This window comes from Zalophus californianus, chromosome 6 (assembly GCF_009762305.2).
Source record: "Zalophus californianus isolate mZalCal1 chromosome 6, mZalCal1.pri.v2, whole genome shotgun sequence".
In the NCBI taxonomy this organism is placed as follows: domain Eukaryota; kingdom Metazoa; phylum Chordata; class Mammalia; order Carnivora; family Otariidae; genus Zalophus; species Zalophus californianus.
Window position 1 is genome coordinate 102,389,088 of NC_045600.1, and position 19,275 is coordinate 102,408,362.

Genomic DNA, 19,275 nt, shown 5'->3' on the forward strand with positions numbered 1-19,275 from the left:
TTTTAATCTTCTTTTTTGAAACATCAATTCCTTTTTTAAAATTTTTTATAATTTTCATCTTTACAGTCATATTCCATCCCTTCATCGTATCAACCCTTATTTTGTACATATATAAATCTTTCTTTCTTTAAAATTTTAGGAGGCACTTTCTTCTAACAGACTAATATACACCAAAAATCTAGTGTGTGGCACTGATCTATGCACCAGCCTGATCATATTTGATCATATTCTGTTTTTGTTTTGTTTTGTTCTGTTTTTGTTTTTATCTTTTTTTTTTCCTCTTTCTTTTTTCTTTCTTTCCCTTTCTTTTCCCCTGGTTGCAGGTCTTTTCTGATTAGATTACAGTATATTTTCTGGGGACGTTGTTAACCTGTTAGCATTTTGTTCTCTCATTCATCTATTCTCCTCTGGACAAAATGACAAGATGAAAAAAATCACCTCAACAAAAAGAACAAGAGGTAGTACCGTTGGCCAGGGACCTACTCAATACGGACATTAGTGCGATGTCGGACCTAGAGTTCAGAATCATGACTTTAAAGATACTAGCTGGGCTTGAAAAAAGCATGGAAGTTATTAGAGAAACGCTTTCTGGAGAAATAAGAGAACTAAAATCTAACCAAGTTGAAATCAAAAAGGCTATTAATGAGGTACAATCAAAAATGGGGGCACTAACTGCTAGGATAAATGAGGCAGAAGAGAGAATCAGCGATATAGAAGAGCAAATGATGGAAAATAAAGAAGCTGAGAAAAAGAGAGATAAACAACTACAGGATCACGAGGGCAGAATTCGAGAGATAAGCGATACGGTAAGACGAAACAACATTAGAATAATTGGGATCCCAGAAGAAGAAGAAAGAGAGAGAGGGGCAGAAGGTATATTGGAGCAAATAATAGCAGAGAACTTCCCTAATGTGGGGAAGGAAACAGGCATCAAAATCCAGAAGGCACAGAGAACCCCTCTCAAAATCAATAAAAATAGGTCAACACCCCGACATCTAATAGTAAAACTTACGCGTCCCAGAGACAAAGAGAAAATCCTGAAAGCAGATCGGGATAAGAGATATGTAACCTACAATGGTAGAAACATTAGACTGGCAACAGACCTATCCACAGAGACCTGGCAGGCCAGAAAGGACTGGCATGAGATCTTCAGAGCACTAAACGAGAAAAATATGCAGCCAAGAATACTATATCCAGCTAGGCTGTCATTGAAAATAGGAGAGATAAAAAGCTTCCAGGACAAACAAAAACTAAAGGAATTTGCAAACACGAAACCAATCCTCCAAGAAATATTGAAAGGGGTCCTCTAAGCAAAGAGAGAGCCTAAAAGCAGCATGGACCAGGAAGGAATACAGACAATATACAGTAACAGTCACTTTACAGGCAATACAATGGCACTAAATTCATATCTTTCCATAGTTACCCTGAATGTAAATGGGCTAAATGCCCCAATCAAAAGACACACGCCATCAGATTGGATTAAAACACAAGACCCATCGATATGCTGTCTGCAAGAAACTCATTTTAGACCCAAAGACACCCCCACATTGAAAGTGAGGGGGTGGAAAACCATTTACCATGCTAATGGACACCAAAAGAAAGCTGGGGTGGCAATCCTCATATCAGACAAATTAGATTTTAAACCAAAGACGGTAATAAGAGATGAGGAAGGACACTATATCCTACCTAAAGGGTCTATCCAACAAGAAGATCTAACGATTGTAAATATCTATACCCCTAACATGGGAGCAGCCAATTATATAAGGCAATTGATAACAAAAGCAAAGAAACACATTGACAACAATACAATAATAGTGGGGGACTTTAAAACCCCCCTCACTGAAATGGACAGATCATCTAAGCAAAAGATCAACAAGGAAATAAAGACTTTAAATGACACACTGGACCAAATGGACTTCACAGACATATTCAGAACATTCCATCCCAAAGCAACAGAATACACATTCTTCTCTAGTGCCCATGGAACATTCTCCAGAATTGATCACATCCTAGGTCACAAATCAGGTCTCAACCGGTACCAAAAGATTGGGATCATTCCCTGCATATTTTCAGACCACAATGCTTTGAAACTAGAACTCAATCACAAGAGGAAAGTTGGAAAGAACTCAAATACATGGAGGCTAAAGAGCTTCCTACTAAAGAATGAATGGGTCAACCAGGAAATTAAAGAAGAATTAAAAAAATTCATGGAAACCAATGAAAATGAAAACGCAACTCTTCAAAATCTTTGGGATGCAGCAAAGGCAGTCCTGAGAGGAAAGTATATAGCAATACAGGGCTTTCTCAAGAAACAAGAAAGGTCTCAAATATACAACCTAACCCTACACCTAAAGGAGCTGGAGAAAAAAACAGCAAATAAAGCCTAAACCCGGCAGGAGAAGAGAAATAATAAAGATCAGAGCAGAAATCAATGAAATAGAAACCAAAGAACAGTAGAACAGATCAACGAAACTAGGAGCTGGTTCTTTGAAAGAATTAACAAGACTGATAAACCCCTGGCCAGACTTATCAAAAAGAAAAGAGAAATGACCCAAATCAACAAAATCATGAATGAAAGAGAGATCACAACCAACACCAAAGATATACAAACAATTATAAAAACATATTATGAGCAACTCTATGCCAGCAAATTAGATAACCTGGAAGAAATGGATGCATTCCTAGAGATGTATCAACTACCAAAATTGAACCAGGAAGAAATAGAAAACCTGAACAGACCTACAACCACTAAGGAGATTAAAGCAGTCATCAAAAATCTCCCAACAAACAAAAGCCCAGGGACTGATGGCTTCCCAGGGGAATTCTACCAGACATTTCAAGAATTAATACCTATTCTCCTGAAACTGTTCCAAAAAATAGAAATGGAAGGAAAACTTCCAAACTCATTTTATGGGCCAGCATTACCTTAATCCCAAAACCAGACAAAGACCCCATCAAAAAGGAGAATTACAGACCAATATCCTTGATGAACATGGAAGCAAAACTTCTCACCAAAATATTAGCCAATAGGATCCAACAGTACATTAAAAGGATTATTCACCATGACCGAGTGGGATTTATCCCTGGGCTGCAAGGCTGGTTCAACATCCGCAAATCAATCAACGTGATACAATATATTAACAAAAGAAAGGACAAGAATCATATGATCCTCTCAATGGATGCAGGGAAAGCATTTGACAAAGTACAGTATCCTTTCTTGATCAAAACTCTACAGAGTATAGGGATACAGGGTACATACTTCAATATCATAAAAGCCATCTATGAAAAATCTACAGTGAATATCATTCTCAATGGGGAAAAACTGAGAGCTTTCCCCCTAAGGTCAGGAACGTGGCAGGGATGTCCACTATCACCACTGCTATTCAACATAGTATTAGAAGTCCTAGCCACAGCAATCAGACAACAAAAAGAAATCAAAGGTATCCAAATCGGCAAGGAGGAAGTCAAACTCTCACTCTTTGCAGATGATATGATACTGTATGTGGAAAACCCAAAAGACTCCACCCCAAAACGGCTAGAACTCATACAGGAATTGAGTAAAGTGGCAGGATATAAAATCAATGCACAGAAATCAGTGGCATTCCTATACACCAACAACAAGACAGGAGAGAGACAAATCAAGGAGTTGATCCCATTTACAATTGCACCCAAAACCATAAGATACCTAGGAATAAATCTAACCAAAGAGGCAAAGGATCTGTACTAAGAAAACTATAAAATACTTATGAAAGAAATTGAGGAAGACACAAAGAAATGGAAAAACGTTCCATACTCATGGATTGGAAGAACAAACATTGTGAAGATGTCAATGCTACCTAGAGCAATCTACACATTCAATGCAATCCCCATCAAAATACCATCCACTTTTTTCAAAGAAATGGAACAAATCATCCTAAAATTTGTATGGAACCAGAAGAGACCCCGAAAAGCCAGAGGAATGTTGAAAAAGAAAAGCAAAGCTGGTGGCATCAGAATTCCGGACTTCCAGCTCTATTACAAAGCTGTCATCATCAAGACAGTATGGTACTGGCACAAAAACAGACACATAGATCAATGGAACAGAATAGAGAGCCTAGAAATGGACCCTCAACTCTATGGTCAACTAATCTTTGACAAAGCAGGGAAGAATGTCCAGTGGAAAAAAGACAGTCTCTTCAACAAATGGTGTTGGGAAAATTGGACAGCCACATGCAGAAGAATGAAACTGGACCACTTCCTTACACCACACACAGAAATAGACTCCAAATGGTTGAAAGACCTAAACGTGAGACAGGAGTCCATTAAAATCCTAAAGGAGAACATAGGCAGCAACCTCTTCCACCTCAGCCGCAGCAACTTCTTCCTAGAAACATCGCCAAAGGAAGGGAAGCAAGGGCAAAAATGAACTCTTGGGATTTCATCGAGATAAAAAGCTTTTGCACAGCTAAAGAAACAGTCCACAAAACCAAAAGACAACCAACAGAATGAGAGAAAATATTTGCAAATGACATATCAGATAAAGGGCTAGTATCCAAAATCTATAAAGAACTTATCAAACTCAACACCCAAAGAACAAATGATCCAATCAAGAAATGGGCAGAAGACATGAGCAGACATTTTTCCAAAGAAGACATCCAAATGGCCAACAGACACATGAAAAAGTACTCAACATCGCTCGGCATCAGGGAAATCCAAATCAAAACCTCAGTGAGATACCACTTCATGCCAGTCAGAATGGCTAAAATTAACAAGTCAGTAAATGACTTGTTGGCAGGGATGTGGAGAAAGGGGAACCCTCCTACACTGTTGGTGGGAATGCAAGCTGGTGCAACCCCTCTGGCAAACACTATGGAGGTTCCTCAAAAAGTTGAAAATGGAGCTACCGTATGATCCAGCAACTGCACTACTGGGTATTTACCCCAAAGATACAAATGTAGGGATCCGAAGGGGTATGTGCACCCCAGTGTTTATAGCAGCAATGTCCACAATAGCCAAACTGTGGAAAGAGCCAAGATGTCCATCGACAGACGAATGGATAAAGAAGAGGTGGTATATATACACAATGGAATATTATGCAGCCATCAAAAGGAATGAGATCTTGCCATTTGCAACGACGTGGATGGAACTGGAGGGTGTTATGCTGAGCGAAATAAGTCAATCAGAGAAAGACATGTATCATATGACCTCACTGATATGAGGAATTCTTAATCTCAGGAAACAAACTGAGGGTTGCTGGAGTGGTGGTGGGGTGGGAGGGATGGGGTGGCTGGGCGATAGACACTGGGGAGGGTATGTGCTATGGTGAGCACTGTGAATTGTGCAAGACTGTTGAATCACAGATCTGTACCTCTGAAACAAATAATGCAGTATATGTTAAGAAAAAAAAAGAAGAAGATAGCAGGAGGGGAAGAATGAAGGGGGGGAAATCGGAGGGGGAGATGAACCATGAGAGATGATGGACTCTGAAAAACAAACTGAGGGTTCTAGAGGGGAGGGGGTTAGGGGGATGGGTTAGCCTGGTGATGGGTATTAAAAGAGGGCACATTCGCATGGAGCACTGGGTATTATGCACAAACAATGAATCATGGAACACTACATTAAAAACTAATGATGTAATGTATGGTGATTAACATAACAATAAAAAATTAAAAAATAATAATAATAAAAAAGAAAATACAGAACATGAAATAGTTATGGGGAGGTCAAGAAAGGTTTAATAAGGGAGTTATCATTCAGGTAGAGCTTAAGGACCTCCTCATACAGAGAAGACACCCAAGAATAAGATTAGAGATTGTGCAAAATTGTAGATAGCACATCATGATAGGTTTTGGAAACAGAGTTTGATATGATTAAATCATGAGGCGGATAACAAGAGTTAAAGCTAGAAAAGAAAAAAAAGAGGAGGGATGGTTACAACCTCTTATACCATACAGAAAACCAAAAGTAAAGCTATATGAAACTGATACCGTTGTGCTGAAAATCACATACTCACAAATGCAATACTTTGTTGCTTTCTAACTGTAATACACAACTGTAATACACAACTGTAATACACAAAACTAGTAATAGCTATCACTTGCTTACCTCTGTGCTGGTCACTATGCTAAGGGCTGTACATGGATTGTCTCACTTCATTTTTATATCAACCCTTCAAGATAAAAACTTTATTGTCTTCATTTCACAGATGAGCAGATTGAGGTTCAGATAGATTCAGGACGTTACCCAACTTCATACAGATGGCAAATGGTAGAGTCCTAACTCATCAGTCTCACAGTAGCCATTACTCTCAACTAACCCACAATAACATTACATTAGTCACTAATATTATTGGAGTTAACATTATCTATGATCACCAACACAAGAATCCTGTACCATAAACCATACCAGAAAACCATTGCTGTCAATTATTAACTCTGAGAAAGAAACACATAGGGTAAGGTTTCTTAATAGCACCTTATTCCAGTGCTGTTCCAGAGTGTGATCCAGGGGAAATGATTCTAGCAAATATTTTGCTTTTATAAAATAATTACTGGAATAGGCAGAGATTTCTTAAGAAATAAAAGGCACTAATCACTTTCAAAAATGATATATTGGAGTTAATTACAACTAAATAATTCTTTTCATAAAGGACCCAATTAAGAATGAAAAGCAAATCACAGATAGGGATATTTCTATGCCTATATCAACACATACACATATAACACACACAACCAACAAAGGGCTCATATCCAGAATGAACAAAGAACTCCAATATAACACTAAGAAAAAAAAAAAACTCAATAAAAATAATGGTCAATAGATTTGAATAGTCATGTCATGGAAAAAGATATCCAAATGGCCAGTAAGCATATGAAAAGGTATCAGTTTCATTAGTAATCAGGGAACAAATAAGAACCATAGAAATACCACTGCATATCAGCCAGGATGGCTAAATTTAAAAATATTGACAATACCAAGGGCCAGTGAGAATGTGAAACAACTAGTACCCTCACATACATTGCTGGTAAATTAGTACAACCATTCAGAAAATCGTTTGGTATAATATGGCATAAGTTACTGAAGCTAAAAGTAAACCTAACAAATGAGCCTAACATGTGAAGCCTAGCTATACAACCAAAAGAAGACAGTATATAAGTATAACAAAAGACATGTATAACAACATTCATAGCAACTTTATTCAAGACAGTCAAAAAATGGAAACAACCCAAATGTTTGCAATCAAAGGTAGAATGGATAAAATAAATATTAAAGCATTCATATGATAAATATGCACAGGATTAAAAAGAACAACTACCACTACACGCAACAACATGGAGGAATCTCCCAAACAAAATAATGACTGAAAGAAGCGAAAAACCAAAGAGTCAATTCTGTATGACTCCATTTATATGAAATTCAAAAACAGGCAAAACTAATCTATCTGTGGTATTACAAATAAGGATGGCAGTTAATTCTGGGTGGATTTGAGGGCAGGGTGGGTGTTTGGTACTGATTGGGAAGGGGCAGAGGGAGGCCTTCTGGGGCGAGCTGGAAATGTTCTATATATTAACCATGGTGATTAAGAGCTATATGGTATAGCTATACATAGAAAATTCACTGAACTGTACACTTAAGATTTGTGTTCTTTACTACTATTTGTGCTCTGTAATATAGTAAAAAAAAGTTTTTTTAAATAATAAAAATATAGTGAGATACCATTTTTCACTTAGCAATTTAGCAAAAATTTTAATACAGAAAAACAAGCTGGTGGGAGTGCAAAATTAGTACAAGTTCTAAGGGGAGCAACTGGCAAGAGGTGTCAAAAATGTTCAATTAAATTAATTAAATTCATTAACTTAACATATATTAAGTTAATAAAAATTAAATACCCTTTAATCAAGAAGTCCTGGTATTTCCCCTGCAGATATATGTGCACTCGTAAAAGTGTATGGACAAGGATATTCAATGTAATGGATAAGAGTGAAAGACTGAAAACAATATGAAATGTCCATCAACACAGACTTGCTAAATAAATTATAATACTTCAAGAGAATTTAATACGAAGCAGCCATTAGAAAGATGAGACAGAACTATACACAGTATATTTACAGATATAGAATAAACACCAAGATAAACTGTTATTTGAAATAAAAAAAGCAAAGTGCAGAAATACACACACATATACACATTTATAGGATAGTGCCATTTGTTTGAAACAAATGACTATATGTGCATGTCATATACATATATAAACAGTTTTAAAAATCAGGTCTGCTAGTTACTTTGCCTTTAAGTCAAAAGGCCATTGCAACTAATAATTTAAATTCTCTGAGTTTTTACTGCAGTACAATTTTTCAGTATTTTCTTTGCTGAGGTGTAATTTATCAAATGTTTTCATTCTTAAAGATATTTTACCACAAAACCTAATTTAAAAATCAGATTAACTGTGGTACCATAGCCTACTGCCAACTTTGAATGTTTTTATTTGCATACAGTAATTATTCCAGGAATCCACCAGATTTAAAATGCTTCTTTATGGTTCCTCCTAATTTAATGCAACTTAGAAATAAGTTCGGAACCTATAACCAACTGTTGCCGTAACTAAAGAGAGTCCATCAGCTCTAACTACAGGTTTATGCAATATTTATTCAACAAATAAACATCTTCTTTCTTTTAATGGTAATACAAATCACAATTTGTAAATATATATTTGTTTATGTCATTTTTATTGTCTGTTTCCCCTACTAAATTGTAAAATAAATAGATACGTGTATTATGCCACCTACTGTCAGTCTCTTACCTGTCTTTTGTACTCCTGGTTTCATTTTATTCAAGTCTTCAGTAGCCTCGCCAAGATTTTCTGCTAGTATTCTAAATAAAAGATTAAGATCTTCTTGATTGAGATTAACCTGTGAAATATCATTAAAAGAAAAGATAAAGATGTTTCATTTTAAAATGAAAAATTTTAGGGGCATCTGGGTGGCTCAGTTGGTTAAGCATCTGCCGTTGGCTCAGGTCATGATCCCAGGGTCCTGACATTGAGTCCCGCATTGGGCTTCCTGCTCAGCAGGGAGTCTGCTTCTCCCTCTCCCTCTCCCCCTCCCTCCTGCTTGTTCTCTCTCTCTCTCTCTCAAATAAATAAATTTTTTTAAAATTCCTTTAAAAAATAGCTAAATAAAATGAAACAATTCTAATATAGATAATAAATTACTATTTATAAGACACTGAAGAAAGAATAACCTTAACACTGAAAAATTATATATTCATTATGCACTCAAGTATTTCACTACTTATTTCATTTTATATTTTTGGTTTCAAAGATAATAAAATGTTTGGAGAAAAAAAGGTGATTTATAAATCAGTATTAGTTCCATCTACTTAACTTATATAAACTATAGGGAAAGATAATAATGATTAAAGAAATCAGATCATTTAAAAAAAGTGACAAACTCAGAAAAAACAAAAATTCTACATTTTTAAAAATAACAATTCCAATGAAATAAAAAGGCTACCTTCAATATAAAAAATAAGCTTTGCCCTCAATGCTATAGGGGTACTGAGATACCCCTAAAATTAAAAGTATGGGGGTATATAACATATAAAATGAGATATAATATACTAATAAATAATTTACACACAGATCTCTGCTATTGTGTACATACAGCAAATTTAAAAATTAAATAATGAAGAGGGGTCCAAGATGGTGGCATAGGAAGACCCTGAACTCACCTCCTACGTACACACTAAATCTACAACTACATATGGATCATTTTCCTCTGAGAAAGACCTGAAGCCTGATGAACTGCTCTTCAAAGCAAAAGATAAAAGGACCACACTGAGATAAGCTGGAGAGGCAGAGAGACATGGTCTCCCAAAAAAGCCTACCCCCAGTGTGGTGTCACACAAAAGGGAAGTATCTCACCAGACAGCTGCTTCTCATGGAGGAGTGAGGAGTTGGTGCTCCCCATGCGTACCCGCGCCCCTGGGATGTGCACCAAAGCGAGAAGCCCCTAGAATGTCTGGCTTGGAAAACCAACAGGACTGACCTCCAGGTGTCCCAAACTGAGACTCCTCTCTTAAAGGGCTTGTCCCAAGATCCAGTGAAAAACCAGCAGTTTGAAAAGCACCTAGACCGCATATGAGGGAAATTCACTTGCTGATCTGGGGGCACTGGCTGAAGGAGCAGGAGACATCTGAAATACTGCTGGGAGACTGACAACACTAGCAGATGCCACAGTTGCACTCTCCACATGGCCTGCTAGCAGAGACAGGAGAGCTCAGACACGGCACCCTCCCAGAGCCTTGCTGGGATGAGTGGGCGAGCAGTCATGACACCTGCTGAGGCTGGGGTGCACTGGCAATGGCAGTGATGTCTCACAACCTGGCTGGGCCAGAGAACAAAACTGTGGTGGAGTTCTCCCACTTGCCAGCTAAAGTTTGCATGCGCAGGAAGTTGCAACACACCCATGGCTGGAGCGGGTGAGTGGTCCCAGCATTTTCCCACTCCCAGCCTAAAGTCAGTGCACAGACGCACAAGGCACTAGCCTGTTTTGCTGCTGAAGCTCATGGGCACACACAGTCAAGACATTTTTCCCACTGCCTTTCTGAAGCCAGGGAGCATGCTCTGCCCCCTACACTCACAAGGTGTCTTCCTAAAGCCAGCAGGCATGTGCAATCCACAAAGTGAACACCTTTGATCTCCTGGCCCTGCTAGCCAAGAGCGTTGGTGTTCCAGAGCTCCACAGGACCGTAACTATCAGAAAGACAGTTCTTGGCAAGTTATCACCCCCAGGGCAATGCACAGACAGCAGACTGAAGCACATCCTCAGTCTATGAAAAAGACCTATTCACTCAAACTTGAGCATCAGCCTAAGGGACAGACTTCAGGTTTCCCACACATCTAGAGACTAAGGAGGAGCTTTCAGGGTATGAAAACAGGGAGACACTAGCCTTGCCCATCCTCTTGGCCTCATTACAGCTAGACAAGACTTCCCAGAAAGGAGTTCATATACTCATTTATACACCAATGCAATACACTAATTTTTTCAGTTGTTGCTCAGTGGACACCTCCAGATCTCCGAGTCTGGAGCCCAGCAGGGATTATGACTGCAGTCCCATAGGACTGTATATATTTGCATATTTTAAAAGCTGTTGCCTGAGGGTCTGGCTTCCAATCCGCTTAAAACTAGGTGCTAAATTGGGCACGTGGGTGGCTCAGTTGGTTAAGTGACTGCCTTCAGCTCAGGTCATGATCCTGTAGTCCTGGGATCAAGTCCCGCATCGGGCTCCCTGCTCAGCAGGGAGTCTGCTTCTCCCTCTGACCCCCCCCTCATGCTCTATCTCATTCTTTCTCTCAAATAAATAAATAAAATCTTTAAAAAAAAAACTAGGTGCTAAATAATATTCCTCCACTTGGATCCACTGACAAATCTTTTTTTTTTTTTAAGATTATTTATTTGAGAGAGAGAGAGAGCTAGAGAGGGAACCTTCAATATAAAAGGGGGAGTGAGAGCAGGAGAAGCAAGCTTCCCGCTGAGCCGGGAGCCCAATGCAGGGCTCGATCCCAGGACTCTGGAATCATAACCTGAGCCGAAGGCAGACACTTAGTGACTGAGCCACCCAGGCGCCCCTCCACTGACAGATCTTGATACACTCTAAATAATGAGGGCGTACCAATAATAAATCAGGTGGTTTCAACAACCACAAAAGTTCAAGAGACAACCATAAGCTATGGCAAGATTGAGAGAGAAGGATCATCACCTAAACAAGGCCATTCATTCAAGACTGAAAAAAGCAGCTGTTTCACCTAATAAATAAGAACACAGAAAGTCAAGCAAAATGAGGAAACAAATATTTTCAAATTAGAGAATAATACAAAACCTCAGAAAAACACCTTAATAATATGGAGATAAGCAATCTACCTTTGATAAAGAATTAAAGTTATGATCATAAAGGTACTCACTGAACTCAGGAGAAGAAGGGATGAACACAGTGGAAACTTCAACAAGGAGATATAAAATATAAGAAAGTACCAAACAGAAGTCAGAGAACTAAAGATAAAAAACTGAACTGAAAAATACCCTAGAAGGGTTCAGCAGCAGACTGGATGAATGAGAACAGATCAGTGACAGGAAGATAAAGCAACAGAACTCACCAACACAGAGTAACAACAACATTTAAAAATTTTTAAAAATGAAGTTATCTTAAGGGACTTTTGGGACAACAATGAACAGAAGAATATTAACATTATAGAAGTCTCAGAGGAGAAGAGAGAGGAAAGGAGCAGAAAACTTTTTGAAGAAATACTGCCTGAAAACTTCCCTAACCTAGGGAAGGAAACAGATATCCAGATCCAGGAAGCCCAGAGAGTACCAAAAAAGATGAACCCAAGGAGCACTACACCAAGATACATTATAATTAAAATGTCAAAAGTAAAAGATAAGGAGAGAATCTTAAAAGCAGCAAGACAAAAACAACTTGTTATGTTCAAGGGAAACCCCATAAGGCTATTGGCAAATTTCTTAGAAGAAACTTTACAAGCCAAAGGAGTAGCATGACATATTCAAAGTACTAAAAAAACTTTCCAACCAAGAATACTCTACCTAGCAAGTTTATCATTCAAATAGAAGGAGAGATAAAGTGTTTCTCAGATAAGCAAAAGCTAAAGGAGTTCAGAACCACTAAACCAGCCTTTTAAGAATGTTAAAAAAGACTTACGATGAAAAGAAATGGTGCTAATTAATAAAGAGAAAACATATGAAAGTAAAAATCTCACTGGAAAAGATAAATATATAGTAAAGGTAGTAGATTAATCACTTATGAAACTACTAAAAATGTTAAAAAAAAACAAAAGTAGTAAAAATAAAAGATGTAAAAAGGGACATCAAAAACAAATTCTGTGAGAGGGGAAGAGTTTTGGATGTGTTCAAATTTAAGTGTTACACGTAAAAGAATGAAACTGGACCACTTTCTTACACTATATATAAAAATTAACTCAAATGGATCAAACTCTTGAATGTGAGACCTGAAACCATAAAGCTCCTAAAAAAAAAAAAAAAAAAAAATTGGTGTTAAGCTCCTTAACATCGATCTTAAAGATTTTTCCTTAGATCTGACTCTAAAGACAAGGGCAACAGAAGGAAAAATAACCAACTGGAACTATATCAACTAAAAAGTTTCTGCACAGAAAAAGAAACCATTATTAAAACGAAAAGGCAACCAACTGAATGGGAAAAGATATTTGCAAGTCATGTATCTGATAAGCAGTTAATATCCAAAATATATAAAGAACTCATACAACTCAGTAATAAAAAAAACAATCTGGTTAGGGGCGACTAGGTGGCTCAGCCGTTAATCATCTGCCTTCAGCTCAGGTCATGATCCCAGGGTCCTGGGATCGAGCCCCGCATCAGGCTCCCTACTCAGCGGGAAGCCTGCTTCTCCCTCTCACATTCCCCTCGCTTGTGTTCCCTCTCTCGCTGTCTCTCTCAAATAAATAAATAAATAAAATCTTAAAAAAACAAAACAAAAAACCAATCTGGTTAAAAAATGAGCAAAGGATCTGAATAGACATTCTTCCAAGAGACACAGAAATGACCAACAAGTACATGAAAAGATGCTCGACATCACTATTCATCAGGGAAATTAAATCAAAACCACAATTAGATAATACCGCACACCTCTCAGAATGGCTATTACCCAAAAGACAAGAAACAACTAGTACTGGCAAGGATGCGGAGAAAAGGGAACCCACAGGTCCTGTTGATAGGAATGTAAACTGGTACAGCCACTATGGAAAACAGTATGGAGGTTCCTAAAAAAAAAAAATAGAACTACCATGTGATCCAGCCATTCCACTACTGCTTATCTATCCAAAGAAAACAAAAACACTTATGCCTAATGATGTAAGTCAGAGAAAGACAAATACAGCATGATTTTACTTATATGTGAAATCTAAAAAACAAAACAAAACAAAAACCAGGCTCATAGACACAGAGAACAGACTAGTGGTTGGTTTCCAGAGGGGAAGGGGGGTTAGGGGTACGAAATGGGTGAAAGGGATTAATAAGAGCAAATTTCCAGTTATAATATAAATAAGTCATGAGGATGTAATATACAGTATGGAAAATATAGTCAATAATACAATATTAACTTTGTAAGATGATAGATGATAAAAGACATTATGGTGACTATTTTGCAATGTATATAAATGTTGAATCACTATGTTATACACCCAAAACTAATATTGTATATCAACTGTACATATATACATACATACACAAATGTTAAGTTACACTTAACTGAAGATTAAATTCTGCTAAATAATAAACATCTTTTTGGACAACATCTCATTGAAATTTTCTGTACGCCAATCAGTAAACAATTTCATGTATCATGTGGATTTATACTAAGAAAGTCTTCAGAATCTAAAATTTCAGTAATGAGTTTTTTTCACTCATATACTTACATTCATTGACTCAAGATGTCCTTTAATTTCTACAACAGGCACTTTGTGATACCAAGATGCAGCTAGATTCCGATTTACAGAAAATTCCAAGTTAATTGGGTGCAAGAGCTGAATATCAGAATGGGAGATGCCTGGCTGGATCACTGTCCTAATTAAAAATATAATTGAAATCTATGCATAAACACTGATTTGAAACAGTGCTAGTTAAGTATTTTCTAATTTCAATCAATAATTCACTTTAAGACAGATTAAAATACATGATATACAATCAGCCATTAAAAAAACCTTCTTCAAACAGTAGGTCACACATGGATTAAATTTTTAAAAAGAAATTCATATAGTTGAATATATGGGGGAATCATCAAATACATCTGTACAAGGACTGATATATGCATTTATACAGAGATTTTTTAAAAATGGCAAGATGAACAGTTAGCATTTTCTAAAGAGTTTGACAAAGCTCTTCTCCAGAATTATTTTCTGAACTTGCCTTATAATTTTCCTTTTTTATTCAGGATAATTAAATCTCCTTGGATGGCGTAGAAAATGATTTTAAAATGTATGATATAGAGACTTTCATGTTCATCTGGTGGGAGTTCTACAGATACATCATTATTTACACAGATATTTACAAAAATATACAAGCTCAATTAAATCATGAGGAATCACTCAGACAAAACCAAACTGAGAGACATTCCATGAAATAACTAGACTGTACTCTTCAAAACTGTTATCATCATGAAAGACTAAGAAAGGCTGAAGAACTATTCCAGAGCAAGTACCCATCAGTATAGAAATCCCCCTCAGTAGTATGGGATACAATTAAATGCCATACGTGATCCTGGATCAAGGGGAAAATTACTGTAATGGACACTACTGGGACAACTGGTAAAATTTGAATATTGACTGCATATTGGATATTATTGTTGGATCAGTGTTAAATTTCCAGAATTTGAAATTGCATTTTGGTTATATAAGAGGATCTTTGCTCTTGTTCTTAGGAGACACATGCTAAAGCATTTAGAGCAAAGGGTTAAGACGTCTATACTCAAAAGGTTCAGCAAAAAATGTTTTAACTTCCAGTTATAAAATAAATTAAGTCCTGGGGATGTAATGTACAGCAAGGTGACTAGCTAATAATACTGTATTGGATTTTTAAAAGTTTCTAAGAGAGTAGATCTTAAAAGATCATCACCAGAAAAAGAACTGTAATTATGTGTAGTGATGAATGTTAACTAGACTTGTGGTGATCGTTTCACAATATATACAAATATCAAATCATGTTATACATCTGAAACTAAGATAATAAGTCAATTTCATCTCACCTGGAAAAATTAAATTAAAAAGATGTTTTGAATGATAATAATATGCATACTCTTAGAGTTAAAGCAAATGTAAACAATTGGTGAACCAGGTGAAGGATTCTAAGTGTGTCCATGGTAATATTTTTGGAATTTTTCTGTTAAGTTTGAAATTTTTCAAAATAAAAAGTTGATTAAAAAAAAAAACTATTCAGGGGCACCTGGGTGGCCAGTCGGTTAAGTATCTGCCTTCGGCTCAGGTCATGTTCTTGGGGTCCTGGGATCAAGCCCCACGTCGTCCTTGAGCTCCCTGCTGAGCAAGGAGCCTGCTTCTCCCTCTCCCCACCCCACCCCTGCTCATGCTTTCTCTTGCTATCTCTCTCTCTCTAATAAATAAAATCTTTTCAAAAAATGAATTAATAAGTGAATATTCTGTGCAACAGAAGCACTGTGGGTATAAATTTCAATGTACACAAAATTTCATGGAAAACATTAAATAATATTTAAATCCATAATTATTGAAAGAAAGTATACCTAGAGAGCTTGAGCTTTGTTAGCTGCACATCCATTCTATCAATTACTGGAGGGTTTAAATGGTCTTCCCCAGACACCAGACTAAACTGATTTTGAACTCTGATTAGCCCAAGATCGACCACTACTGCATTAGTGGAAATGGAAGACTGTGGGATGACTATAACTGGTGCTTTCAGATCAATATTGAGAGAAACACGAAAACTCCTCTGGGCAAGATCTTTCACACTCATGGCAGCCTTTTCTGCAGCCTGAGCAGTGGCAGCACTTAGAGCTTCTTTGGCTGTCTGGAAATTGTTCAGGAAGTTCTGTAGACACAAAGTATAAAAGAAGATAAACACATGACAAGCACATCATTAATAATGCAATCTTTTTTATCTATACACTATTTTTTTCCTGTACATAACTTTCAATTGAGTCTTATTTATCTAAAATTCGGAAGGAATCACCGATCATCCATCTGTATTTATGAGCTACCTGATAAGGGCTAAGGGTTTTGGCTGAGGAACAGAAGGGGGAAAAAAGCATTTTCAGTATTTCTTTACTTGAAAATTTGGTTGCACTATGTTCTGGCAAAAAAATAATTCCAGTTCTAGACAAAAATCATTAAGTGACTCAGATTTCAGCTGTTAAAATGAGGTTTTGACCTCTACATTAATGCATCAATACCATCTATAATCAAAACAATGCACGTCCTAAAATCCAAAGTTTGTAAGATCTGCAATCATAACTACCAGACTTACGTAAGTATTTCTAAGTTGAAAAATCAATATATAAATAGAGATTTTACCAGAAGTGACATGAGGAATTTATGAAGATAGACAATCTGAATACAGCCAACACTCAGTGATACCACACCATCCACTTTGGACATGTCAGTATAGGACTCTCCTTCAGTAGCATCTGGATACAAATCCAAGTTAAAATGAAAAACTTCATTTCCCATTATTGAGACAGCCTGAAAAGCAGAGATTTGAATGTACTCTTTCCAAGAGGATAATGACAAAATAAACTCTCACTGAAAAGGGACTTATATTTTTAATCATTATTGAAACAAAGATTTGTGTATCAAAACATATTTCATTAATATTTCTTAAAGTATATTTAAAAATAAAATCTCATATTCAATTATCAAAACATATTAGCTATCTATTTACTACACCTACTTTTTTATGGACTGTCTTAGGATCAACATCTGTGACAATAATATTTTCCAGTCTGGCAAATAGTGACTGTTTTCTTGACTGAAGAGAAAGAGAAGAATCAAGACCTGAAAAAAAATTATATTATTACAATTTCTAAAGACCTACCATAATAAGATCTTAAGATATTTCTTTTCATTGTGTAATTTTATTTGGGGGTGAAAATTTAGCTATATTTGAACTCCCAACTGACAAATAAGCGGCAATATTATATATTTTTAGTGTTATAAACAATGAAACCTATAAATTCATTATAAGTCAATTACCTGAATTTTCAACCTTCTGAAAAAACTACACCTAATACAAATTGATTATCATGGGGTTTTAGGAAACCCTTTATATCTTATATCCAGTCATTACACAGAAGCTCTAAGTTTCATGAATCAAATTCACTACAGATACACTGCCAGCTTGGAAAGAACAACAACAAAAACACACATAATTTGAGGGGGTTTTTAGTTATTCAAGAATTTCATTAAGTATATTCTTTACATTTATCGGATCACAATGAGCTGGTAAAGACAGAATCAGATTAGTCGTAGCAGCTTTTGCCTAAAAGAACATAATGGGCTCATAGGCTTTCCTCTTCATTATAAGGTTGTTTTGCATTTGTACCAATAGAAAGCATATTCATAGACTTTAACCTGAATTCTGGATTGACATCTATACCAGCTAATCAACAGCATCCCCATGTGGACGTCAGTATCTCTTTTCACCTCCAAGACAACTCTCAGAAAGATTCAAAATACTAGTATGTGTGATTCAATTTGATGGTCAGATTCTGACCAGCAGCTACAGCCCAAAGAGCAAAGAAAACATGCAGTTCAATTATGTCATGAAAAGAATTATCCAGTTTTCACAGCTCAGAGCCCTCCATTTATATATTTTTTAAATTTTTTTTAAAAAGCTATCTTTTAAACAATTTTTAACAGTGTGAAAACTTTTACCTTGAATCTTGATTTCAGCAATATTGTTCTTCTCATCGCAAACAGTGACACAGAAAGCATTCAATTTGGCAAACAGCCTGAAGTCAATAACATCCCTATCTTTAGAGGATACAATCACTAAAAATAAAACAAAGCATTCTATCACATGGAATTCTAGTAATTCAAACTATTAAGGTTTCTTCCTTAGATTAAGTGACCCATAGTTCTGTTTTAAAAAATTATAAAATTCTCAAGTTCTTAAAGATTTCAAAATTTTTTTGCTTTATATATTCTGTACAGTTTGCATTTTTCATATTGAGATATGTTACTTTTATAATTTAAAAGCAAGAAAAAAACACAAAATAAATAACATAAGGACACTGAAACTCAGAGAAGTTAAATAATGTGCCTACAGTCACTTAATTTAAGTAGCAGAAGCAGGATTTAAACTGAATTCTTCCTGATCTGAAATCTGGGCTCTTGTTCAACTAGACGCTATCCCTACACTGCTATCCTCATGTTTCTGGGTCTTACTTCCTTATTTGTAAAATGGAAGGGAAGACCAACCCTCTGTGGAGCCTCTTCAGGAGCCACAGATAAGGGAGGAAGAACTCAATGTAAATATAGGTTTTCTTCCCTATTATCCACCGAAAGCATTCCCCACCACCATCAAAGAACAAAAACAGGTATTTTTTTTTTAAAGCAACAGTATTAGTTACCTTTGCCTTATATAGCAGTTACCCACATATGATTTTGTTTGAAAAAAAGGACAGAAGTGGGGAAAATGGCACACAAAAGACTGAACTAAATGATCTCTAAGATTCCTTGTTTTCCTCTAGATTCTAACATGCTTGTTAACAAGAAATGAA

The 19,275-nt window shown here is 36.4% G+C and overlaps 1 protein-coding gene across 6 annotated transcripts in view; it reads right to left on the reverse strand.

Moving 5' to 3' along the window:
* Window positions 1-19,275, reverse strand: part of VPS13C (vacuolar protein sorting 13 homolog C) — a 182,293-nt gene that overhangs the window by 85,623 nt on the left and 77,395 nt on the right. For all 6 annotated transcript variants that reach the window (XR_003516050.1, XM_027572704.2, XM_027572703.2 and 3 more), the window contains 6 exons: window positions 18,428-18,544; window positions 17,445-17,548; window positions 17,069-17,236; window positions 16,282-16,586; window positions 14,447-14,594; window positions 8,780-8,888 (listed from right to left, as the gene is read on the reverse strand). Coding sequence is in view for 5 of the 6 variants with exons in the window: in XM_027572704.2 (XP_027428505.1) it covers window positions 8,780-8,888; window positions 14,447-14,594; window positions 16,282-16,586; window positions 17,069-17,236; window positions 17,445-17,548; window positions 18,428-18,544 (951 nt within the window). In the remaining variant the exon portion in view is untranslated. The remainder of the gene's footprint in view (window positions 1-8,779; window positions 8,889-14,446; window positions 14,595-16,281; window positions 16,587-17,068; window positions 17,237-17,444; window positions 17,549-18,427; window positions 18,545-19,275) is intronic.